At 48.4% G+C, this 25849-nt stretch overlaps 1 protein-coding gene across 18 annotated transcripts in view; it reads right to left on the bottom strand.

Annotated features, from left to right (window-relative positions):
* Positions 1-25849, bottom strand: part of PLEKHA7 (pleckstrin homology domain containing A7) — a 242947-nt gene that overhangs the window by 21276 nt on the left and 195822 nt on the right. For 12 of the 18 annotated variants that reach the window (XR_010841356.1, XM_067038143.1, XM_067038144.1 and 9 more), the window contains 8 exons: positions 18619-19141; positions 17770-17856; positions 17076-17195; positions 15103-15156; positions 4735-4803; positions 4477-4557; positions 3402-3551; positions 2735-2836 (listed from right to left, as the gene is read on the bottom strand). Coding sequence is in view for 17 of the 18 variants with exons in the window: in XM_067038143.1 (XP_066894244.1) it covers positions 2735-2836; positions 3402-3551; positions 4477-4557; positions 4735-4803; positions 15103-15156; positions 17076-17195; positions 17770-17856; positions 18619-19141 (1186 nt within the window). In the remaining variant the exon portion in view is untranslated. The remainder of the gene's footprint in view (positions 1-2734; positions 2837-3401; positions 3552-4476; positions 4558-4734; positions 4804-15102; positions 15157-17075; positions 17196-17769; positions 17857-18618; positions 19142-25849) is intronic. The other 6 variants (XM_059069813.2, XM_067038156.1, XM_059069812.2 and 3 more) reach the window with 1 other exon arrangement.

The raw sequence follows: 25849 nt of genomic DNA, 5'->3' as shown, positions 1-25849 counted from the left end.
GGTGAGTTTCCAAGCCCCATTACTGAGAATTTGCATATGCGGCTGCAAGCCTATCTCCAGCGTCAATGATTTATTCAGGACTCTAACAGCTTGCCTGGCCTAGAATTACACCAAAGAAGTTAGCACAGAGCCTGCTCAAAGAAAGGCTTTGTGAGCTTCCCAGGTCATTGTGGCACTCAGGCAAAGCAGGAGCAATGCCACTAGGCTAGGTGGAAATCAAGCTGCAGGGACCAGGCTTCAAACTGGCCTATCTCCTAGTAAATTATAGGGCTAAGTTCTCTAGGAAGTCTGTGACAAGACCTATACATGGCACCCATTTGTTTTTTGGAGGGATGTATGTTAATTTACCATGTGTTAAATTACCATGAAATAAGGCACAGGAGAAATACAAATAGCCAGTAATCATTAAAAAAAGATATTTAACCTACTAGTAATTAAATGAATGCAAATAAAAACATGATATCCTTTTTCAGCATGCAGACTGGCAAAAACTAAGAAGACTGACAACATCAAGTGTTGGCAAGGATGTGGGTAAACAGGTTCAGTACTCTCATGCACTATGGGTGGGAGGGCAAAGGAGTGCAGCATTTTAGAGGGTGATTTGGCGGTATCTGCCAACATTTAAGATGTACACTCATGTCAACCCAACAAGTCCACTCCCAGGAGCCTATCTTAGATAAATGCTCATAAACAAGCTCTAAAGGCAGTTACATAGATGCTCACTGTGACACCATTTATAAAAGCAAAACACTGCAAATAACTTAAATGCCCATCAGAAGAGGAATGGCTAAATAAAGTATGGGATATCCACACTATGAAATTGGTAGCATCAAGACCAACAATGTCTAATACAATTTCTGAGATTATGTAAATCTTCTATAATCTGTGCCGTCCAATAGAGAAAGCTGCTAGCCACATGAAATAATTCTGGTGGGACTAAGGAATATATTTTTAATTTAGTTAATTTTAATTAATTTAAGTTTAAATAGCTACCATACAGGGCAGCATAAACTTGGGGGTATCTTTCTTGGAAAGATTTCCATTACATAAAATTATGACAAAAAAGCAAATTACCAAACAATGTGTAAGTATGATTCCTGTTTAAGTAAGCCCAACTCCCTCCCCCGAATAAATTATATGATACTATGTACATGCATACGTTTGGAAATGCACAGAAAATGGTCTGGAAGACAACAATGCAAACCGATGGCACTGATTACATTCTGGGAAGGTGAGGGACTGGGCAGAGAAGGGAAGGAGGGAGGAGGAGCTTTTGTGTCCTGTTTTGGTTTTGCTTCTCATTGTTTGGACTTTTCAGGGAGATGCATTTATGTGTTTTCTGTAAAATTAAAGAAACATAAGGAATGAAAAGCTAAAAAAGAAAATTATGGCTGAAATTAATGTGGATGGTTGAAGTCCAAGAAGATAAGTCTAATGAGACCGAAAAGTACAAGGAACTAGCAACTAGAAACAACTGTTTAAAGGACTTTGCCAACAATATTCACCTATTTATTTTCAAGCCTCTATGCTAAATACTGGGGATACAAAAATAAGAGGAAAATGTTAGCTCAAATGAAGGAAAATTATGGGAAAAACCCAACAGCCACAGGAGACGGACAAGTTCTGGGTGACCTCATAGGCCAACCCTGAACTACAGGCAAGAGTCTCCTCCACATGCTTGTAGACCAGGCTCTCTGGGACCAGCTCTAAAGCGGTGAGTGGAGGTGAGTGGAAGCATAGCAGGGCCTGGGAAAAGCCTCCTAGTCCACGAACCTAAACCTCCTCCCGAATTCCTTCAGTTTTCTGGGGGTGATGCTGATGTGAAGAGAGTCAACACATTCACTAAATCACTTGAATGAAGAGGCTTGGCTAGAACTAGCTCATCAATTAGCAAGCCTAGCCCCCAGACTGGCCCAACAGGCTGCCTTGTACACAAGGACCCTCAGTTAATGCTTGCTGAATTCAAATAAATAGAATTTTATGTCAGGGTCCTGAAAGAAGAGATACAGATCTGAAGTTAGGTTCAAAAGCAGGTTATTTTCCATTTTTAAAACTTTGAGGGTGGGGTAGAAGCCTGGTTGGGCACCCAAAGGGGGAACACTGGCAGCTGGAGGACCCAACCTGGAAGAAGGAAAACCACACAGGGCCTTTCATCCTCTCAGCTTTGCAGGCAGAGGCAGCTATCAACGGGGCAGCCTGGTTTTCGGGCAGAGAAGGCAGGGCTCTAAGGCTGCCTTTCCTGAGCGAGGCAGGGGCCACGGCAATGGGTATCACCCCACTTGGCCTGAATTCACACTACTGATCAGGTCAAGGCTTGATAACATCTGTATCCTCAGGAGTCCGGGAGGGAAGGAGGCGGGGCTTCCTGCTGCTAAGTGAGTAGCTAGGAACCCAAGGCAGGGCCAAGAACCAGGAACACAGGTCACCCTCAAGTATCTGCAAGGTTAGGTAACTACTGTCTCCTCTGGGGGCTGTTTCCCCAAATGATCAGTAGTAAAACATTTGAGAAATGTCCGGGAGCTTGTCTTTGAGAGCAGAGGTAGGGGGAGCTGAGGTGAGGCTTCTCACGACAGCCTGGCTGGGGCAAGGGCTCCCCGAGGGAGGGCTTGGGGTAGAGAGCAGGCTGAGTCCAGGTGCAAAAAGAGAAGGCCCCTGGGTAGGGCTGACATCCCCCACAGGTGGATACTCCAGGAAGAAATCAGAGCTCAGAAGGGATGAAGAACCCTTGGGTTACCTGGAAAAAAAAGGCTCTTCTGTGTTGCTCCTGCAGGGTCTGCTTCAGCTGCTCCACGTCTCTCTCTAACTTCAGGTATTCATTCCAGGCATTTTCCATCTCCTGTTGGCCAAGGACATGCTTCTGATTCTTCGTTATGCCACGCCCACCCCTCAGAAGGCCCCATGAGCACCTGTGCTCCTGACTGCTGCTGACCCGACAGGGGAAGAGGGAAGGGGAGCCTGGTGGGTCTCAGGCAGGCCTAGGGAGAGAGACAGGCCACCTGCACCGTCCCCTCTCCCACCCTTGGGGATGCTCTGGTTCCCAGCTCTGGCAGAAAGGGCCTGTACCACATCAGATAGACAAATAAAAGAGCAGAAATTCTGATGTCTCAGAGTTAACTGCACACAGATCAGGGGAACAGCCTTGCAGGCTGCTCTCGAACATCTGACCCCTTGGGTGTCACTGTAGCCACCCAGGAGTCACTGAGAGAAAGCACCTTAAGGCACCGGTAGAGACAAGGTAAGCTACTATTAGGAGGCCGCCTGGAGGCGTTCTGCTATGCCAAGACTCTCGCCCCCGGCTACCAACTCCACTACAGCTTGGGAGGTGAGAAAAGCAGCCCCCTGGCCAGCCCATGCTGGGGAGGGCAGGGGAGCGTCTGCCACCCTCCACACCCTCTACGCACAGTGGACTCTCTGGAGAGCTCTGCCCGGATGTGGACAAGGTCCTCCTGCAGCAGCCTCTGCTGGTAGGCAATCTTCTCCAGGTGCTGGGGCTGGTCTCGGTACTGCTCCATCTGTCTGTGCAACACCTCCAGCACGGATTCCAGCTGATCCTGCACCAGACAGACCGGGGCCAAAGAGCAAGAGAATGGTAGAACATTCCCGGGAGGCCGTCCCCTCCAACCCCACCCCGCCATGCCAGGAACTAAGCAAACCTGCTGGATCTAACCGAGGCTGAAGGGGCCAGCGCCCGGCTAGGGGCCTAAGAGTCAAGGCCTCTGATTCCAGCTCTGACTCTGCCCGTTGGTTGGCCTCCTGGGACAAATCACCTAACAGCTCTGTGCCTGTTTCCTCATCTATAAACTGGGCATTAGGCCATCCACTCCTTACGGGATAAACTATGAGGCTAAATCAAAGAACAGATGGAAAACTCTCTAAGCACTTGAATAAAAAGGCCATGTTATTTATAAACCTTGTGCATCACAAATATAATGCCTTGTTAAAATGCGGAAAAGAAAAAATTCACACGAAGTGTCTAAGAGACCAAACGTCAGTGGCTACCAGCTTATTCCTCCCCTCCCAACCAGACTTGCTTCCCCTATGGCCCAGATCCTTAGAGGAAAGGAACTTTAGGAAGTGAGAGCCTCTGCCCTGCTATGACTCTGGCCACTTTCTCCAAGGCAGCCCCCTCTTCCCTGGGGTTCAGGAGCCTGGGGTCGTCACTGCAAGCCAGTGGAGCCATCCTCTCCCAGGCTCACCTCACAGGGCTTCCAGGGAGAGGTGGGTGTGGCCCAGAGCAGAATTAAGGTCAGAGAGGTAGTACTTGGAATAAGTAGGCTGAGGTCTCGCTGTAAGGTTTCCTCTGCGTTCAGACAGAAACCCCATAAGAAATACCCTTTAAATTCAAAGACATTGTTCTGGATAAACTAACAGACATCTGTTGTCCAGTACTAACATGAGAGTCCAGTCTATACTGAGGAAACACAGGATGACAAAACCCGTGCACCCAGCCCAAGACTACACAAAACCGATACATACTTTGTTCTCCTTAAGGGCTCGTATCTTGTCTTCCAAGTCCTGGAGGATCCTGTCTTGTTCACAGAAGACGCTCAGTTTAACCTGTGAACAAGAACAGGTTGGAGAGGGCCTGGGATGATGAGAAAAGGCCATGGCCTTGGAGCATGATCCAAAAGCCTTTGGCTACAGATCCATCCAAACCCTGCCTGAAGCTGCCCACCCTGGGTCTGGAGGCAGCAGAGGCAGGTGAGGGGTCAGCCTGTCACTCTGCTCACTCACGTCAATGTCACTCTCGGCAATCTTCACTGGCTTCAGACTTCGGTCCTTGAGAAGATCCCGGCCTGTCATCTGGGAGGTGAACAATTTAAAGGAGGTTTAACCATGGGGTTCAGAATCAGAAGTCAAGAAGGAAAGTTACCCCTACAACGGACAGGTGTGGAAGTCTCGTCAGTGGCAGGTAGGGTCACGGCATGGAAAGGGCAAAAACTTGGGCAATACCTGCTTTATTTTTATGCTTATTTCATTCCAGGGAAAAAAGAAAACCTTTTTGAGATCTTTTAGTAGTACTTGTAAATTTCTCAAATTGAAGAAAACACAGACTTTCAAAGTTACAGTATCATCAACTGTAAAGGCTTAAATTTGCCCCAAGTGAGTTCAGTATGAATCTTGGAAGATTTGCCACTGATAAGAGAGTTTTGCTACTAAACCTGGGGTCAAACATAATTAACAGAAGTCCACAACCCCGCCCAGGGCCATAGGATGGGTGGACCAAGAAGAACTAGCAAATCCCTTGGGCATCATTGAGCCTTACTTCAAGGAAGTCTGAACAGCCCACCTCCCCATGACTAAGATCAGCCTTCCTCACTCTTCTGCTATTCGGCAAGAGGATCTGGCCAAGAGAAGAAGAAACCTGGATTGTTCCTGGCTGAGGTTTTCAACTGATCCCTGAATAGCTGTACTTGCAATACAAGTTACAAGCTACCCTGTCCTCTCAAGAAAGGAAACCACAAAACAGTAGACAAAAATCACCCAAACTTAGAAGCCAGTGGAATTTCACAACATTTGCTATCTTTCCCTAGACCCAGCGTGGGCGACACGTTGCCCATCTCTCACTGTCCCCTACGAAGTTAAACACTAACTCTTTTAGTCCATGTTTTCATTTCCTCCAAATCTCCTTCTTCGTCAAAAACTGTGCAGGGGCAGGGGAAACATTTTCACAGATGCAACCCCAAGGCCAAACCATGGTCAGGGATGGCCAGGTCAAACGTGCCCCTTGTAGGGGAGGCCGTCTTGCTGAACTCCATTCTGCAGATCTGACCAGAGAAATGGAGGATGGAGCTAGCCATAGCAGAGTCACTATGCAGAGGGTCCCAGTATGGAGGGACACACAGCTGCTGGAGAAATGGCCCTCACTTTCTCCCTACTCCATTAAGTTTGTGAGTGTGAATCAGAAGCAGAGATATATTAGCAAACATTCCCCTCAAAACTCAAGCCGACCATGTGCCCAAATCTAAAGGTCAAGGGAGAAGCCCTCTCCATGCCTTGAGCTGAAGGCTGAGCCTGGGCTGCAGACCTGCCCCCACTCATTCCCCTGCTCCCTTTGGTGGCACAGTAGAGGACAGGGATCACTGTCTTCTTTATCTTGGTAAAGTCAGCCCTGAACGGAAGGCCTGGCACACTGGAATGCACTCGGCAAATTGCTTATTGCCTCACAGGTAGGTGAAAGGGAAATACATGTAGGTCAGTCCTAGAAAAAGTAGAACTCCAGCCAAATTCTGCTCTTCAAACTGGCAAATTATGCATACATACAACCATACACACAGTCACAGAACACACTGACCACAGCAACAATCCACAAAAAATGCTGGCTCCTGCAAGGGTAGGGGGGACAGTGGGGGGAAGCAAGGAAGGGGAATTAATCCTGGTGAACCACCAACACCAGGCAGGACGTGGGAACCTAGCAGGTAGAGGTAGGGGAGTCTTCACTCTGTGTCACAGTCCTTTGCCAAAGTGAGGGGCCGTGAGCTTGTCTACTCTCCAAGGGGCTGACCCTTGCCTCGCTTCCTAGGAGGAAATCATTTTCAAATTGAGATAATGCTTTGAGGACTTCTCTTAGCAAAACTCTTCCCTTTATGTCACTGAAGGCTTTTCCAGATGATATGTTTTTGATACTGAAATAGCAAGGCAGAGAGTCTAACTGAGCAATGCCTCATTTATCCAGCACCATCAGGCAAGGAATGAGGTATTTCTGCACAAAAAGGGCACTTTCAGAAAGCTGTCTCTTAAACTTTTTGATGGAAAGCTTTCTAAAAGTATGTCCTTTACTACCTTCACAGAACACTGAATATAAATTCAACCTTTTGGGGGATGAATCAGAGTCATTACAAAAATCAGTAATATAGAATTTCTTAGAAGTTCGTGTTTAGGACTATTTGCCTATCTAGCTAAATGCTCCCAAATTTCTGCACTTTCATTTCCATTTCAGATTGACTTACAATGTTTCTTCTCTCTCTCAGGATATGAGTACTCCCTCTTTCCTAAGAAGTAACTTTGTCTTTGTCCCCTTTTCATGTGCTGCTTTTAAGGTGCTATGAATTAGGAGTTCAAATGACTGAGTCTATGAGGATTAGAAACTCAGCAGAAGGGACACACTTGCTGCTCTTCCCTGTCTCCCTCCCTCCATCTGGGTTTGGTACCCATCAAGGGACATCCTCCCACCCCTTGTGTCTGCCACTATTATGGGCCTTAGTAGATGATCTTTTCTGTCTCCCCTCAATTGACAATAACCTTATTAGGAGGGACTGTGGTGACTGTGATGTATTTTCTCTGTACCCTCAAAGCCCAGCCCAGGGCCCGGCGTGAGAAGCATTTGCTTAGTGGGTCTGTGAATGTGACAAAACGAGCTGAGCTGGCTGTGCTCAGGGCCTGAGACCTCTTTCGGTGGAGTAAAGGTCACAGGGTTTAGAGCAGGGGCTTCGTGACAGTGTTTACACAACTCACAGGCCCTTTTAGCTTCTGAATTTAGCTTTGTTCCAAAGAGCTGAGGCTTCTAAGACACAGCCACAAACAGTATATTACATCTAATTTTCCTTTGAAAATTGCACTTTGTGGGCTTCCCTGGTGGCGCAGTGGTTGAGAGTCCGCCTGCTGATGCAGGGGACACGGGTTCGTGCCCCGGTCCGGGAAGATCCCACATGCTGCGGAGCGGCTGGGCCCTGAGCCATGGCCGCTAAGCCTGTGCGTCCGGAGCCTGTGCTCCGCAACGGGAGAGGCCACAACAATGAGAGGGCTGCGTACCACCCCCCCAAAAAAAAAAAAAATTGCACTTTGTGATAGCAATGTTTAAATCCATTCAAAACATCAACTATGGGTCCCCAGCACCTCTGTCACCAGAAAAAGTGAAAGTTAGTGGGCACTCATCCATTTGAAAGAGTCTCCACATCGGAAAGCAATTAAAGGCCTCCCAGGCATCTTACTCCCCTCCAGCACATCCCAAGACACCTATATGCAGGGCTCAAGATGACTGGACACAGCTCCTGCTTTCCAACCTGCAGCCTCCCTTGGAATGCTATAAAAGCTGGCCACGTTTCACGCACTACCTCTGCATCTCTCAAACGGGTGGATGGTGGGGAGGTGGGCGTTTTGTTCTAGTCCAGCTCCAGAATGTTTTCAAACATCAACACCCTGCCCTGAAGAAGAGCCACCCTAATCCCAGGGCCACGGTGGAATCTCAGGACACCCCAGCTCCTCCAAGGTGACCAGGAACTGCTGCTCCCTCCCAAGGAACCCAGGCTCTAGGGCAGCCCTCACCATGAAGGCAGACGAGCAAGAATGGGGACACAACACAAGCTGGAGGCAAGCTAGGCAAGCCCCACCCCCCCCCCGCCCCCAATGGCAGCACAAAAGATGGAGTCACAAAACACTACGATGAGAGGCTCAGCCTGGTGCACCAGCCAAAACGCTGAGGGAGCTTCAATAGACAGAAAATAAACTGAAATGACTCGCGGGAAGCCTGGAGGCGGTCAGGAGAGCCCCTGGTGAAGCCAGTGATGGAGTTGGCACTGAGCCAGAAGCAATGGAATGGCCCCGCCTGGAGATACAGATCAGATCATCTTACGCTTCTCCTGGGCCGACAGCCCCGTGCTGACTTCTTCAGCACTTTGTAAAGCACGTTGATCAAAGGTTCATTATTTTTTATCTGTTCCAAACAAAAAGGCAAATACAACAAATCGTAACAGGTAAGACATCAAATGACATTTGAAGGAGCCAGAATTTGGGGAACTGGCAAAGGGAAACCTTAAGGAGGACGTGTGTTGTGCAGTTCAGATGAGTGTGTCTCAGTCTGGTTATGCGGCTTCCCAGCCGGTGGACCTTTCCAGACTTCAGTTCCCTCATCCGTAAATGGGGGATCATAAGCGCTGCCTGAAGGATCTTCGTGCAGGCTAGTTTATGTGAGAGTGCTGATTTCAGTGCGCATGTCCTTCAAGGTTCTGCCACAGAAGGCAAGAGGGGACTGCTGCTTCCTCTGTCCTCCCCCCATCACATACTGTAAGATACTGAATCTGTAGTTTAGAGTGGAGCCACGCATTAGTCTCAGCTCCAACCTCCTTTGGTCCCTCAGACCCTCGCCTCCACACCTGAACTATTATGTCTTACCCATGATGCCAAATGCTTCCAGCTCCTTTGAGAAGGAACTGTCCGCCCACCCACTAAAGACACTGGATCTCAACCCTGCCTCCACCACTGAGATCACCCAGGAGCTTTACAAGACTGATGCCTGAGTCCCACTCCAAGAAAACTTGGATGTAATTGGTCTGGGGTGGGGCCTAGGCACTGGGATTCTTAAAAGCCCTCCTGGGTGAGTCTGATGTGCAGCCAGGAGTGGGAATCACTCCACTAAAAAATGGTTCTCATACTTGAGCGTGCTTCAGAATCATCTGGAGGGCTGTGTATATACAGACTTGCTGGGCCCCACCTCCAAAGGTTCTCACTAAGCAGCTCTGAGGTGGGAGCCAAGATTGCTCATTTCTAACAAAGCCCCAGGAATTGCTGACACTGTTCATCTGGGATCACACTTTGAGGACCATTGCTTTTTTTTTTTTTAAGATTTAATTTTATTTATTTTTGGCTGCACTGGGTCTTCCTTGCTACGCACGGGCTTTCTCTAGTCGAGCAGGGGCTCCTCTTGTTGCGGAGCAACAGGCTCTAGGCGTGCGGGCTCAGTTGTGGCACGCAGTCTCAGTAGTTGTGGCACACGGCCTCTAGAGTGTAGGCTCAGTAGTTGTGGCAGACGGTCTTAGTTTCTCCGCGGCATGTGGGATCTTGCCGGGCCAGGGATTGAACCCGTGTCCCCTGCATTGGCAGGTGGATTCTTATCCACTGAGCCACCAGGGAAGTCCAAGGACCATTGATTTTAAACCATGTTTCTCAGCCATTCCTACACATTAGAACATCTAGGGAGTGTCTTTCTTTCTTAAAGAGTAATACCTGAGTATTACCAATTAAATCAGAGTCTCTAAGGGGTAAGACCCAAGCATCCATATTCATTGCTCTAGTTCATGACCAGCATTAACAATTTCTCTTCAGAATAAAAGATCTCCACTTACTGTGCACAAGAATCACCCCAGAGCCTGATTTTAAAAACACAGAATTCTGGGCATCATTTCCAGCAGTTCTAATTCAAAAGAACCCTCCAGATCTGCAACTTTTTATCAAGCTCCCGGATCATTCTGAGATAGATGGTGGTCCAGACCATGACTTAAGAACTCTGCTCCAAAGAAAAAAAAAAAAAAAAAAAAAGAACTCTGCTCCAGAAGCTAACTGGAAACAGACTCTGAACAGAGAAGCCTAGATCTCGGGCTCTGTCAGGAAAAGCCCAGAGGCCAGGCACCTGGAACCACTGATGACGTCCCTCACTAGGGACAAGAGCCCCTTTGGGGCTGACTTCAATCTGCTCCACCTAAAAGGTACCACCTGTGTGGTTTCAGATGCCCTCCCCACCACCTCACTTTCCCAGCTGTGCTTCCCAGATGCACAAAAACAATTCAAGCCGTAAACAACAGCAAACCTTCATACCCCCTTTTCAGACCTGGCTCCGGTGTAGGGTTCTGAAGAGCAGAACATTAATGCCAGAAATACAACTCAGCGAATGCAACTTCAGGGCAGATGAGGCACATGGCACACGGAAGAAAGGAGGCAGGTGTGAAGTTAGTCACAGGGTTCGAATCTCAGCTGCATAACTTTGCAGAAGTTACCTCTCTGATACACGGGTTCCTGATTAGTAAGGTGGGGATAATAATTCTTATTCGCTCAAAGGTGCTGAGGGGATTAAGTGAGATAATGAACAACAGGTGCCCCCAAATTGCCAGGCAAGGACAGATGCTTAATCAGCGTGAAATCCTTTCCACCCTGGCACTGCCAAGTAAAATGCCAGGAAAGTAAACATTTCCAAAGAGAACACTAACACAGAGCATCTTCTAAGAGAGTGGAGTCTGCTTTTATTTGCTCATTTGGCACCCCAGCAGGAATGCTCAGTTCAGGAGACCAAGCTCCACAACATGTGGGCAAACACCACCAACAGGTTCTGGAATCCAAGCATCAGCTGATGGAGGCGGAGGGGACATGGGCTCTGGATCCTTAAGTCTGTGGCCTTCAGGACAGGGGCGCGGGGCACCCTGTGCCAACCTGGTAGGGGCAGGGAGACCATCCTTCTCCAGAGAGGCTTACCTCTCCCCACAAGGACCCAGGAGGGACCTCTCACAAGAAGCTGGTCACAGCGGGGCTGTGCTCAGCGCCATCTCCACGCCCAGGCTGGGCTACACCGCCCATTCAACAGTATCTTCCGAGGCCCTCGTCTCAGGGACCCCCACTGGGCAGTTCACCTTGTCTAGCACGTCACAGGATCTCAAGCGTCAACTGGCCTGAGGGTGTTCCTGATCCAGTCACGCATCCCGCTCAGTGCTCACCTGGCCTCAGCTGCACCCCAGTGGTGGGGAGTTCACTATGACCTGTGGTGGCCCTTTTAGAGAAGTCTTTCTTCTACTCAACTAAAACCTGTCTACTTGTAGCTGTGATCCACTTCTTAATCGCCCCTCAGAGCCATGGAAGACACATGGTAACATTTTAGAGCTTTACAGACCGTCTCTATGCCTTGCCTGCATTGCCCCTTCCTCCTTCAACCATCCAAACTGTAGCTGCGCTGCCTGCTGCGGTGTTTGTTTCTGCCCAGTCTGCTTTCCATCAGGGAATCCCCAACCCTTCACTCCACAGGGAGGCTCGGCTGGGGTGAAGCCAACCTGAGGCGTGCAAGTGGCCACCTTTCTTCCCCGGCCATGTGGAAAGTAGAACAGTTGGTGGCATGGCCTGAGCTCCTGGAACACAAGCCCCGGCTACGTGAGCCAGTATATTCCCCCTGTGGCTCAGCACACTGATTTGGGTTTCGGATACCTGCCAACAAAAGCATCCCGCCTAATACACTCCTCAGCCACAGTTCTTGCAGCCCCTCATCACCTCTCCTTTGATTCCAGCCCTTCCCTCGTCTGGATCCTGAAGTGAAACGTCCATCTGGGAACTCTAGACCCCAGCTGGGTCTGAGCAGAGCAGGCCCACTGCCTCCCTGATTTGGAGGGAGGCCTGTCTCTTGGAGGGAGGCCAAGGTGATGTCAGCCTTTCTGAATGATGACTTACACACAACACAAACCCCAGCATCTTTTCCCACCCATGTTGCTGGTAAGCCAAGTGTCTCTCACTTGCTGGTGCTGTTACTGGGGGACTGGTTCTCTAAGAGGAGCTTAGCAACTGGAGTAGCAGCTATAAGACCAGGGAAACTCTGGTATCAACACAGCTGTTTTTCAAGATAAACAGTGACAACTTCCAATCACTAGTTAATGTTTTGGTCACATACAGCTCTTAGCTGGTGAAACACCCCAAGGATGCAACCTTGTCTCTATCACAGCATAAACATTTCCTGGCAGAAGGACCCCAGTTCAGCTCCATAAAAAACTTAATACCTTTGGGTCCACAGTAGTAGAAGCAGCATTGTAAGAGCGGCTGGGAGGCAGGGTGATTAAGAGCTTCAGAGTCAGCGCTGCTCCCAAGTACTGGCTCCCCCATAACTACTAACACGGACTTGGAAGAGTCATTTACTTCTTTGAGCCTCAGTCAGTGAAAAAAAAGATAACACCACCTCCCTTATAGGGCTACTGCCCCAGGTACATAATTTAACAGAAGTAAAACATGGTGACTGACACACATTTTCCCCTCTATTGTTATTCCGCTTCTGCTGGCAGTCAGGACACAGACTCCTGGCTCTACTCTGGTATCCTATGCCTCAGTTTTTCTCTCTCTCTCTAAATCCCTTTTATTGAGCTCAAGTTCTATAAACTTTAAATAAAACCAACCTGAGCTGGATCTTCTCTCCAGGACCAACTGTGAGATCGGCTATCTCACACAAACAGGAATCAGAAGACAGCGATTTCCTGTTACTCTGGCTCAGGCACTTTATTAAGTTCCCTCGCACCGTGCACCAAGCACTCTGACAAGAGTGTTTTGTGGTGCACCTGTGCTGCTGTGAGCCACGCCTCTCCCGCAGGCCTAGGTACATCATGGATGCTCTACAAATACTTCTGTGTCACCTGCATGGCCCCCTGGGCATGGTGAGGCCAGGGAACAGGGACATGGTGGTATACAGGGCAGGTGGAGGCCGGGGGCTGCTCCAGGTCACATGGGGGAGGTGGGCATGGTGGAAGGACCTACCCAGGTTCAGAGTGCAGGAGGGAGGGCTGGGCTGCACATCTGGCCCACACCACCACGTCTGGGCACTGAGGCCTGACTACCATACTCACTCATTCATGCTCTACATGACCTGACTACCGCGTAAGCTAGAAAACGTCCTGGTTTTGAGAGAACCCTCCTTGTTTTGCTCATGTCTGAAAGCCAAGTCTGACTTTTCTTCACTGCACCTTCCTTCCTAAAGCCTAGAAAGACTCCAGAACCTGGACAATCTGCCCCCCCTTTTCCAGCCACACCACCCTCACCCTGGCTCTCCCTGGCTCCCACAGTTCCCTTCCCTTTAACGTCAACCAACCTAAACCCGTGGCTCTTCAAGGCTCTGGACACATGTCAACTCCTCCAGAAGCCTTCCCAGCACTGCAGCCACAGTCATCCTCACTATCTCAGCTCTGAGCACTGGGCCAGACAAATCTTTATACGCTCATTGCAAAAAAGGTCTGTGTTATTTCAGGACGCTTTCTTTCCCCGACCCAGAACATCTGGAAGTCTCTCAAGGCCAGAGAGCCTTGATTTTTCTCTTCCATCCCCCCTAGCTTCTCCAGAGCTGCATACAGCACAAGTGCTCATTACCAGATACATTAAGTTAACTGAGGGATTCCTAATCAAAGGTCTTGATCTTGCCTCAGAGTGGGGAGGCCCCTCCTCTGCTGCCTTAGGACCTAATGTTCATACCCCTGCTTCTACAAGGCTGGATGACAATCCCCAAGTTAAAAATATCTCAAGCCAGGTACACTGGGGACCGAGGGAGGCACGCCCCCGCCGCAGTCATCCGGGTGTCCTCCCGCAGGGCCCTCTGCCTGCCCTCTCACACCTGCAGTTAACTAAAGGTCACATTCCTTCAGTCTAAGTCATGGCTCAGGCATAAGTGCTTTTCACAGTGGGAGCTTTCAGAGGGCTGTGGGAACAGAACAATAGCAGCTCTCTTCCAGGCAGAATGCCTCTCGCTTCTCTAGCAGCTTTCCCAGCTCTGTCTGTGCTGTGGAGGCTGATTTAGAGCCTGAACTTCATCACCTACAGGGAGGGGCCCGAGGTTCATCTCCTAAACACGGATGGGAGACTCCGGTACCCCTCAGAGCCACATGATTCCATGTGGCACTTGCTCCCCCCACTACAAAACCAGACAATCCACCAAACTGCTTGTGCCTGAAAACACACATCAGTGGTACCCTGTGAACCAAACCTACCCCCACCTCACTGGAGGCTCTGAAGAAGCAACTGGTTATTATTGGGAGGAACCTTGTGGTTCTAACCAAGGACAAGAAGAAAGCAAGATCTTGTGCCCTCATTCTGTAGGCCAGAGACCTTACAGCAGAATTCACAAGAAACTGAGAAGAGCCCAGAGTCTGAGGCTACAAGAAATAAGACTCTTCTAAGAGGTACAAAACTTCCAGTTATAAAATAAATAAATCATGAGGATGTAATGTACAGCACAGTGACTATAGTTAACAAGACTGTATTGTATATTTGAATGCTGCTAAGAGAGTAGATCTTAAAAGTTCTCATCATAAGGAAAAAACAATTCATAACCAAGAATGGTGATAGATGTTAATTAGATTTGTGATCATTTCCCAATATATACAAATATCATTATGTTGTACGTCTGGAACTAATACAATGTTATATGCCAATTATATTCAATTTAAAAATGAAATTTCCAAAAGCCACAGCAACCAAAGAAAAAAATCAAAAACCCCAAAACAAAAAATCCCCCTTCTGATTCAGACAGAAGACATCTTCATTTGAAACCCAGATTTTTAAGACCTGCAAGGCCTTTGGCTTTGGGGCTGGTCTCCAATGAGGCCGACACTCTCAGAAAGGTAAGTGTCCCAGGAAAGCAAGACCCCTGAGGCCACTCACCTTTAGGTCCAGGTACTCCAGGTCTTTCTTCAGCTGGAGGTAGGTATCGTCAGCCTTCAAATGAAGCAGAGAGAGAAAAAAGCCAGTTATGAACACCAAAGGTGTCCACAACTCAGGGCTTCACGTGCGACTCATTTACACCTGTGCAGCTTCGGGGACAAGAGACCACAGCAGATCAACACATCCAGGCCACAGAGGAAGCACAAATGTCTCGGTGCAGCTCAGAGCTCTCTTAACATGGTGGATCTCACAGGTCTACCATGTGGGGAAAGCCAGCTTGTTCCCCTCAATGGCTAGGGACAGTTTGATGAGGAGGAGGGAGACAGCACACATCCCACCAGAGGACCAGGACAGCAGAGCAGCTGAGGCGGAGGCGAGCTCCTGAGACAGAACTAGAGAGGTCTACCTGGAAGAGGACATGCTACGCTCCAAACCTTTGCACTGGGTCACTTCACATGCATGAAGGAAAATGAACCCCTGATGGGTGTGGATGGATGCCCGGAAGAGGCATGGAGATGACCTAGGTGACCCAGGGAGGTTCCCTTTTGACCTTGGGTTCTAGAACGATAAGCACCAGTAGCTGCAGAAAGTTTCCTGGAAGTTTTGGCTCCGTTTGCTGAGCATGGAGCCAAGGTGGCTGGGTCAGGAGCTAGATAAGGAAGGTCCAGGCAGACCTGTCTGCTTGTGTCATCTCTGACAGTCTGTTGAGTTCTTCAGTATAATCACCAGAAACAGTGAGAATAATGAAAAGACTCTTTGATTTCCTAGAACTTGTGCTTCCTACGTAATGGATCACAGAAGCCAACTGTGAGGGAGAGGGGCTACGAAAGCTTAAGGAAAACAGTCCAGGCACTTTCTCAGCCAACTAAGAGGCCTCTCAGCAAGCCAAAGCAAGCCAGGGCTAGGAAGGTGGTCCAAGTTTAGAGCTCTGATGTAAAACAAACAAAAATAAATAATGCAAAATGTTCAGGCAGTGCTTTTAAGCATGAGAAGGCCTGAAGGACCACTGCCAGGGACACCAGTGGTTTGCAAGATCTTATTTCTGTCCCTAAACTGTCTCCTTACCCATCCCTACTTCCTCAATCAGTCCAGTCCCACAGTAAGAGGGATAGAGCAATGTTATTAAAAATCACCCAAATTCACAAATTAGGATTTTTGCACGTGCTCCCTTATATTCATTTTTCCAAATACATTTCCTGTATCTCTCAGGTCCCAGTAAAATAGGACAGGTAAGGATAGTGACAATTCCCTCAACCTCCTCATCTGTCCTCTGCCTACTTTTGTGCAGCTCGGGGGACCAGGCTCGTGTGGACCAGCATCTTCTTTAAGATGCTCGGGATGCCCAGGAGAACGACTGTCTGGTTGCTCCTCGAGGATCTTGCCTGCAACCCCTCATGTCTTGGAAACAGTTTAGAACACTGTGCCAGACAGGACCTGGAATCTGGCTCCAGCCTGCATGCCACTAGCTGAGGGATCCTGGGCAAGTCACTTTCCCACCTGTCCTACCTAACCTCTCCCAGGCTACTGTGAAGTTCACTGGGATAAGGGGTGTGAAGATGCTCTGACATTCAGCAGAGCACTGTCCAGATGAGAGGGCACCATGCCTTCTCCCTCCAGGCTGACACACACCTCTCAGCATCCCAAGGAGTACCCAAGGTGGCAACAAGGATGACAGCTAGCACAGCCCTTTGACATGACCACACATCAGCCTGGCAGTCATTACTCACAGGCAGAGAAGCCACAGTTCAGGTCCCTCACACCACATGCAGCCTCCTCCCCAGCAACAGGGGCATAGGCCCCAAGACAGCTGCACAGTGTCTGGCAGTAGCATCCAGAAGCAAACAGGCAGGAACAAGGGAGAGAGCCAGATAGCAGGACAGACTAGAGCACGGGCACAAGGGAGCACGGGCCAGCATGTCACTCCCCTGTCCCCGGGGTGGCCCCCAGCCCTGAGAGAGCCCACCAGCGCTGACCTGGCAGGTGGGGAAGGTCAGCTCATGCTGCAGTGACTGGCCGATGGCGAAATTTCTCACCCTGGCCAACTTGGCCTGGTGCCGCCGTAACCGAGTGAGAAGCAGTGAGAGCTCCTCCAGCTGCAGGTGTGTAGACATATCATGAGGAAATTAGCCACCGCAGGAGCACGACGCTATAATTACTCTTCACCCCGGTGCCGGCACAGCATTGATGTGACACCATTAAGTAATTATTGCATTAATTCTGTCATTAGGACAAGTAGAGGCACCGGCAGAAAAGGGGCTGCAGGAAGTAGTTTTTATCAGGAAACAGCCACCAGCAGTGCAACCTCACCCAGACTTGAGTTTTGAAGACAGTGAACTAATCAAAGCAAAGACCAGGAAGAAAGGAGAGGAGCTAACCGGAGAAAAAGGCAGGAGGCTGGAAAATGCTGCAGACAAAATGCTGCCCAAAAGAGAATAAACACCGCATTCTCCTCCACTTCCCCCCGCCAGGCTCTTCCACTGACCTCAGGAGGTCCCAATGTCAGCAGGATGGGCCTGAGCAAGTCATTCGACTTCTCTGAGCCTCAGTTTCCTCATCTCTAAAATGGGGATTGCGTCTGACTGGCTCAGGGGAGAACTCTGATGAGATTAGCCCTTTGAAAGCTGGATAAGATCAGTCACCTGGAGGGGGAGAGGAGGTGCTGCTTACCGATTTTCCATGTAAACTGGGAGCACTGACAGTGTGGGTCATGTAACCCATGGAGGGCATGGAGCGTCGGTCCACATGAGAGGAGTTCTGCAGGAGGGGAGACATGACGTCACACCGAGAGCCGGGCATGGAGGGGGGCGGGTGCCAGAGCCTCTGCCACCCACTACCAGGGCAGCCAAGCACAGGGCATGGCACCTCTCTCAGCCTCAGACTCTTCATCTGTCAAATTGGGATACACATCTTTCTCACCAGGTTATGACAATGACAAACTGTGAGAGCCCCTCCGGATTTAAAACTTAAGTCAGGTTATTATAAATAATTGAACTAGTTAAACACAGACATCTTTCCCTGCCTTCCAAGCTGCAAGGAAGCAGACTTCTAGTTGTGTGACCGTGGGCAAGTAACTTCATCCCTTAATGCCTAAGGGTTCTCACGTGTGAAATGGGCACACGGGTATCCCCTGCTTTACAAAAGTTCGCTTTATGCCACTTTGATTTTACAAAAGACCTACCTGTAGCACCTGTTTTTGATAACCGAAATCCAAAAGGGATTTTCATTTTCACAGAAAAGGTAATTGCTTCTTCGCTTTATGCCACTTTGGCTTACTAAAGGTTTCATAGGAACACTCTACCTTCAGATAGTGGGGGAAACCTGAAATAATAGCACCTACCTCATAGGAGTGTTGTAAGAATTAAAGCCTTTAGCGCTACACCCAGCGCTAAAGTACAGTACTACGTAAGTGTTACCTATCATTATCCTACATTGCTCAAGTTTGTGTTCAAACCATGTAAGGCTCCTAATGCCCTAATGCTGGGCCCCAGCAGCCTGGCAGGGCCTCCGGAGTCTCACCTTGGTGGTGTGGGCCCACGCCTTCCTGGGAGAACCGCTCAGCGAGATGTCCACACTCCTTCTCTGGTCCGGTGGCCTCACAGTGACCCTCTCTGCTGGCGTGTGTGGCCGCCGGGTTGGGAAGGCCCTCAGGGGCCCCAGGGGAGGGATGTCCGAGGGAGATGGAGGCACAGAGATGGAGCGGGGCACCTCTAACATGCTCCTGCTCCGGCCCTGGTCGGTGAACTCTGGGGAGCCAGCACAGATGGGCGCCGTGGGGCTGCCGTGCCGGAACTGCTGGCGCTGCTGCCACTCGTAGAGCTGCCACACGGTGCCATCCCGGTGTGCCCGGCGCTCCTCACTCGACATCTTCAGGTGGCTGGCTCGGTCCTGCGCGTACTTGTAGTCACTTGGCAGGTTGCGGGGAGGGGGTGAAGAGCCCCCTGAGGGGCGTCGGCTGCTTTTGGGAAGAGTCTGGTAGTTTTCTGGAAAGGACAGGGATTGGCTGGGACCCTGGCGAGGAAGGGTCTGATCCAGGAGCAGGCTGAGGAGAAAGGAGAGGACAGGTAAGAGGACCAGCAAGGGGTCTGCTGGGCTTCTGGAAACACAGCTAGGCAAAGCCACAAAGCCAAGCACGTGAGGGAGCCCTGTACGAACCCCAAAGAACAATCAACGCAGACACCCAGGACTTCAGTCACTTCTTCCCTTTGCAGAGGATTCCTAAACCACTTTATCCATCAACCTTGGAGTGTCAACTCCCCTACCAGGCCGACTTGGCTGCCCTACTTCAAGTGCAGCATGATTAAACCTGCCTCTCTCTCTCTCTCGCCATCAGTCAGCTTCATCAGGTGTGCACATCTCTAGGAGATGCCTCACGATTCTCCCCATCACCAAGATGTTCCCCAGCACCAAGTCCTGGAGGTTCTTAAAGGAAGTGGCTGGCATCAGTTCCTTTCTTTCCCTATTACTTTCATCCAGATCCTGATTAACTACCTCCACCCAGACAACTCTGAGACCTTCCTAACTAGTTTCCGTGCTGTACAGAGTCAACTGCTCGGATCTAATCACTCCCGTGCTCCAAAACCATCAATGGTTCCCTAATGCTTATGAAATAAAATCTAACCCCCTTCTCCTGATACTCACAGCTCTCTAGCACCTGACCTCAACCCACCTTCCCTTCCTGCTGTTTTCTCACTGCTCCTCCTTCCCGGGCCAGGATCAAATTGGGGCAAGTTGGCCGTCAAGGGTCCAACATTTAAGGAGGCACCCCCCTCTCAGGTGCACCCCTGCACTTGCTGAAGCCTGAGTGTGAGGGCCTCACCTTAATCTTGCCTGGCTTCCTACACACTTGGACAACTTTCTGCAGTAGAAAAAGCAGAGGAAGTCTGACCTAGGGTTGAATCCACTGGCTGTGTGACCTTAGGCAGCTTACCTGACTGCTCTGAGCCTCAGCTTCCTTACCTATAACATCAGGACAGAACTACCTGCCTCCTAAGGCTGCCCTGAAGAATAAATGAGACAGGAAGAGAACATAGGCTCCTTGCCTGATACACAGGCAGTACCTTCACCAGTGGGTGCTCCCTTCCCACTTCTCTCTCCTTATTCCCATAATACTGTTCCTCCTTCCCGTACCTGTATGGGCTCACCTTGCCCTATCACCAAATCTCACTCATTCTCCAGGACACTGTCCCATGCCTATTCCACAGAGGACTTCTGCAATGCCACAGCCCTCAGGGTTCCTGCCCTGCTCTGACCTAGTTACTGTACAGTCTGTAACTTTTCCAAGGTCCTGTATTGATGTAATCTTTTCCTACTCGTAAGCTGTCTCTTCCCCAGCCAAGCTGGAAATCCTTGCAGGGCAGCAACCGTGTCTTACATTCTGCAGTGTTGTCCGCGGTCTGAGAAAGTGCTGACACATAACCAGCCCTTCAACAAATACTCCGGCACACAAAAGCTGGATAGGGTGGTGAAAACTACTACCGACCAGCCATCTTATTTTCTGAAAGAAAAATTCAGCAAGGGCCAACTACAGTTTTATTAAGCTTTAAAAGTCTAACCTGAGAGGCAGCAGGATGTAAAACAGGTTCTGGAGTCAGGCCTGGGCTGGAATCCTGACTCTGCCTTTACCTATCAATTTTATCTAACAAATTTTTATACAGCAGCGCCCACCAGACCTGGTTCTAAACTCGAAGTGTAGTCCAGCAGCATCAGCACTACCTGGGAGCTTGTCAGAAATGCAGGTTATCAGGCCCCACCTGAAATCAGGAACGCTGGGGGTGGGGCCCAGCCACCTGTGGTTTAACAAGCCCTCCAGGTGGTTGATGTTTGAGAAGTGCTGTTCTAATTGTTTTTAAAACTCATTGTATCACTCTCCTTCCTGTAAAATGGGGCTACTAAGAACCATTTAATAGATTGTTGTGAGGATTAAAAGTAGTTGTCATTCAAAAAATGGTGGCTTTCTTCTCCCTTTTTATCGTTATCTTTGCAATTACGGGAGGTAATTTTAAGATCTCTTCAGCTTGCCCAGCTTGTCTCCTTGCCACCAGGTGGCAGGATTTGCTGTGGATTTCCCAGAGCCAGAGGGGAATGTGTCTCTGAGGAAGGGGCAGTGCCTGAACCCTCAAACAACAGTGGTGGCAATGGCAGAAACCAGGCTGGGGGCTTCCCCCGGGGAGTTCATGACTTTACTAACCATTGCTCACTCTGCCTGAAGCAAAACGCAAACGACGCAAAGCACGTCCCAGCCATGCTCGCTCTATACACCCCTTCAGTCTGGCTCTGCAGCCCACTCTCCACGCCTGCCTGTGGTGTTCAGACGGTCAGAGCCCATCGCCGCCAGGGCAGTGCCCCGAAGCCCTCAGCTTATCCTCTAGCCTGTGCCCTCTGCTTATGCACTGCTGGCCATCCCCCCAGAGCTGGCCATTTGGGGGTGACCCCAAAGACCCCAGTGCAATGGTGAGTCCTGGTGCCAGAGGCCAAACCACAGTAACCAATGGATGGTGGAGGGAGGGACACAGGAGGTAGGGTTGTAAGATGAGGTAAAGGTCACCCTGGAGCAGGCAGGAGCGCGCGGAGCAGCTCTGTCCTGAGAGCAGATCCATTTGCTGGCCCCCAACCCCAGCTTTATCCAAAAGAAAGCTCGAGGTCTCCTGCCCTCAAATGCCACTCTGTGCCACGGGGGGGCTCCCTTTCCAAAAGGCACCTATATATTCTGATATAGCCCCTATAAAATGGTCATATCGAAATGTGAAATCAAGTTTTATAACCAATTACTTATGCAGCAGGCAGTCCTCACCTGAGCTTCCACATCAGTTGTGCAGGACTTCCACGTTTTACTCTGTTCCTCGTGGTAATGTCTGCATCCCTGACTCTACAACCACTCCTGCCATTTTATTTTACAAGTATGCATTACTTTAAACACCAGGGAAAAAAATGGAAGGCTAGAATTTTAAAACAACCTCATAGGATGTGGTGAGATTCTAAGGGTGTATCAGTCTGTCCTTGCAAACCATCATTCTAAAGGAGTTTAATAAAGTGCAATATAATATACATCTCCAAGTACTAAAAGAACAATTAGAAATAATTCCCTGTGTGGCCTAGAGCCGAGAATATGAGATCATATTACAGTTCAAATAACCCTCCTTCCAATGTCTAATGTGCTCCATCTAACGAGATTAGCAGTCTCAATCATACACAGAGCAGGGATATCCCTCTTCTGTATTAGCAACAGGAGGAGTTTCCTTTATTAAGCAACCAGAACTACTTATTACTTGACTGTAAGAGATTACAAACACATCTTTAAGGAAAAAAAAAAAAAGATAACTCTGATATGCAATATGCAGTCCTTCCCAGCTACAAGTGAACGATCAGACATTGAGCACTCTGCTTACGCAGAGGCGGACGGCTTTCTTCTCAAAGGGTCATCTTCAATCCCTCACGTTTACTTTTCAGCCCCCTGAGAACTACTTCTATCATCAGACTGAGATTCCTCTTACTGAGTGCTCAATGACCTCCAAGGCCAACAAACTGTTTTCATTTAGACCTAATGTCTCCCTGCCCCTTAGATAAGAAGGGCTCAAACTCCCCCCTCACATCCTAGGGACAGTCCGACGCCTTCCCCAACCACCTCTTATCTCCTTGCAGTTGACTTCTCATCCCTTAGCTCCCTGACGTGCCCCCAGCCCCCATTATGTCTAGCAGAATAACGTAGGTCTGTGGGCTGCCAAAGTTATGTAGAGACATTTCACAACCACAACTTATAACTTACATAACTTACAACTTATACCAGCGGTACAGCTTTGCAAAGTCCTTTCTGCACCCCTGCCACAAAGGGTTTCTCAATGGCCATGCCTTCCTTCTGGTTCCCTTTGGCCTTCCCCTCGCATTACTCTGCCTCCTGACTTAACTTCAAAATTCTAGCTCTATTAAGAAGGTCTACTCATCTAAGCCCATCAAGAAGCTCAGTGGAACCAAAGGCCTCTGCTACTGAGCATGAGACCAGCAGAGAGACCCTGACCTTCCAGATTCTTCTTCCGTGGTGCTCAGCCTCCTCAGAAGGCACCACATCCAGGGAGCAGTCTCATGCTGCCAACTGGACTCCTTCCAAATGAAACTTCCCTCACCACACTCCGGTTTTCTTCCTCCGTCTTCTGCTAGACTGCTTTATGCAGACTCTGCTTTTGCCTACCCCCTTGGACTGGAGATCGTCAGGGTTCTGCCTTTGGCCCTCTGCTATTGTTCTAAGCTAGTTATTCTCAACCCTGATTACATGCTAGAATCACCAGGGGTAGTGGGGGTGGTTTGAAAACTGCTGATGTCCAGGCTGAAATTCGGATTATCAGAATCAGATTTTCCAGCGTGGGACCCAGGCCTCAGTAAATGTCAAACCTCTCATATACTGGTATCACCTGGAGAGCTTTTAAAACAGACTGATGCCCTCACCTTGCCCCAGACCAAATAAGGCAAAATTTCTTAAGCAGGGCCTCAAATGACCAAATTGCGCAGCCACGATTAAGAACCACTGCTCTAAGCATTCAACCCTCAGTGATCTTGACTACTGCCAGGGCATCAGTTACCACCTCTAGGGCAATGACTTCCAAATCTCTCCCTAAGCTGAACCCACATTCCCTATAACCTACTGCTTATCTCCACCTGGCCACTCCACAGGTACCACATTCCTCTTCAAGCTCATTTCTTTCTCCCATGCTCACATCTTGTGCACAGCGCCACATCTATCTATTAACCAAGTCAAACTTGAATGTTAACCTCAACTCCACCTGTGGCCCTTCTCACGTTCCAGCCCTGGATGAATCGGTTTCCCAAGCTCCATACCTACCCAATCTCAACGTCTATGTATCCTATCCATCCCCTCCTCACAATCCTCACCATCTTTACCGCTTTTGTTTAGGTCTTCCTCACCTCCTACCCAAAATATGACCACCTCATACTTGGTCATGTTCTTTGCAGACTCTTCTCCATTTAACCATCTTCTATATGGTCACCAGAGCAAGCAGTTAACCTAAAATAGTAGTTTTCAGAGATGTTGTGGGGTGGGAAACAGGGACACTTTTGGTGGGGTATAAACTCAAACAGCATTGTTGAAGGTCAATTCTGTAATATCAATCAAAATTAAAATCACATATATCCTCCGACCTAATTACTCCACTTCAAGTAATTTGTTCTTCAAGTATACCTGGACTTGTTTGCAAAGACAATTAGGCACAGATATTCACTGCAGCATAGTTTGTAACAGCAAATGTTTATAACCAACCTAATTATCCATCAATAGGGAAATGGTATAAAGATCACTGTAGATGCATACAATGCAATACTCTGCACCATTTCAAATTAATGTCTATATATTCTGATGTAGATAGCCAATATATCTTAAAATATCTATCAATATATTTATTGATATATTAAGTGGAACAAAGCAAGATGAAGAACATGGATTTTTGTTTTGTTTTTAATAGAGTGGTTGGTCTTTGGGGAGTAGATCTAGGTTTCTGAAATAAAATAGGAGGACACTTATTTTTCAGTATTGACCCATTGGTCTTATTTGGATTTTTTACCTTGTAAGTAGATTACTGATTATTTGAGGGTACTGAGCAAAGAGAGATTTACACATCTAGCTATGAATTTGGTGATGACTTAGTAATGGGTACAGAGAAAACTAAGCAAGCTATAAGCATGAAAATTATCAATACCAGAAAATAAAAAATTGTACCACAAATGAAATTTAATTATTGTATAACTACAGGGCCCAGCTGTGAATATTTATACTTCACATTATATAATAATGTAAAAACTGACTAGTGACCTAAACAAAAATTATGCTATAACTATATTATGAAGCTGGGATAAGGGTAAGTGTGTCTTTGGAAAGGAAAGGTAGAGGGGGGGGAATAAGAGACTTAAATCTTTATCATCAAGAGTAGAATGTCGATAGCTAACTAAAACTGAAAGCTCAAGAAACAGCAGTATAAGAAATATATTTGAAAATATAGAGATAAATACATAAAACTACTAAAAGAATTGAAAGTGGTTGCCTCAAAGGTGGTGGAATAAGGAATAGGGATGGATGGGGTCATGCTACTTAAATTCTTAAAACTATATACAGGTATTACTTTAATTAAAAAAAAGTTTCTTAAACAAGAGGTAATTAAAACTGCCATTCTCATTTTGGGTGGGGTACATCAGAACAGCCTGGGAAATTTCTTCACCATATTCATGGACCTGCTGTGTGAGAACTGAGATGAGGTAAGGAATATCCAGTCTGAAAAATCTCCTGAGGCCTCTTCCCCGCCAACACCCTTCAAACCACCCTCCTAAATATTAGAAACTATCATGCCATGCTCCTGTTTTAAGTCCATCAGTGGCTTTCATGGGCCTTTAAGATTAAATCGACTCTTCAGTAGGAAATACAGGCTTATCAGGGCCAAACCCATGCCCTTTCTATCTGCTTCTATTTCTGGTTTGTCCTGCTTTTACCTGCCCTAGTCAGCCCCATACCGACTTCAGTTCCTAAGAGTTGCTATCAATGCATATAAAAGGAAACAGCTAACTTATCACGAGTAGCTTCTCTCTGACACACTGTCTCCTCTACTGGATACCCCTTCTGTTGCTAGCATCCAAGTTGGGATACCACTTATGCACTGATTGCTCCCAATCAGCATGTCCAACCAAATGTCAAACCTCCACACCACCATCCATATCCAAGTGCCTAACCTAACACCTCCCTCACTGGATAGTT

The sequence above is a fragment of the Kogia breviceps genome, chromosome 7, assembly GCF_026419965.1.
Source record: "Kogia breviceps isolate mKogBre1 chromosome 7, mKogBre1 haplotype 1, whole genome shotgun sequence".
In the NCBI taxonomy this organism is placed as follows: domain Eukaryota; kingdom Metazoa; phylum Chordata; class Mammalia; order Artiodactyla; family Physeteridae; genus Kogia; species Kogia breviceps.
This window is presented reverse-complemented; position numbering and strand designations above follow the sequence as displayed.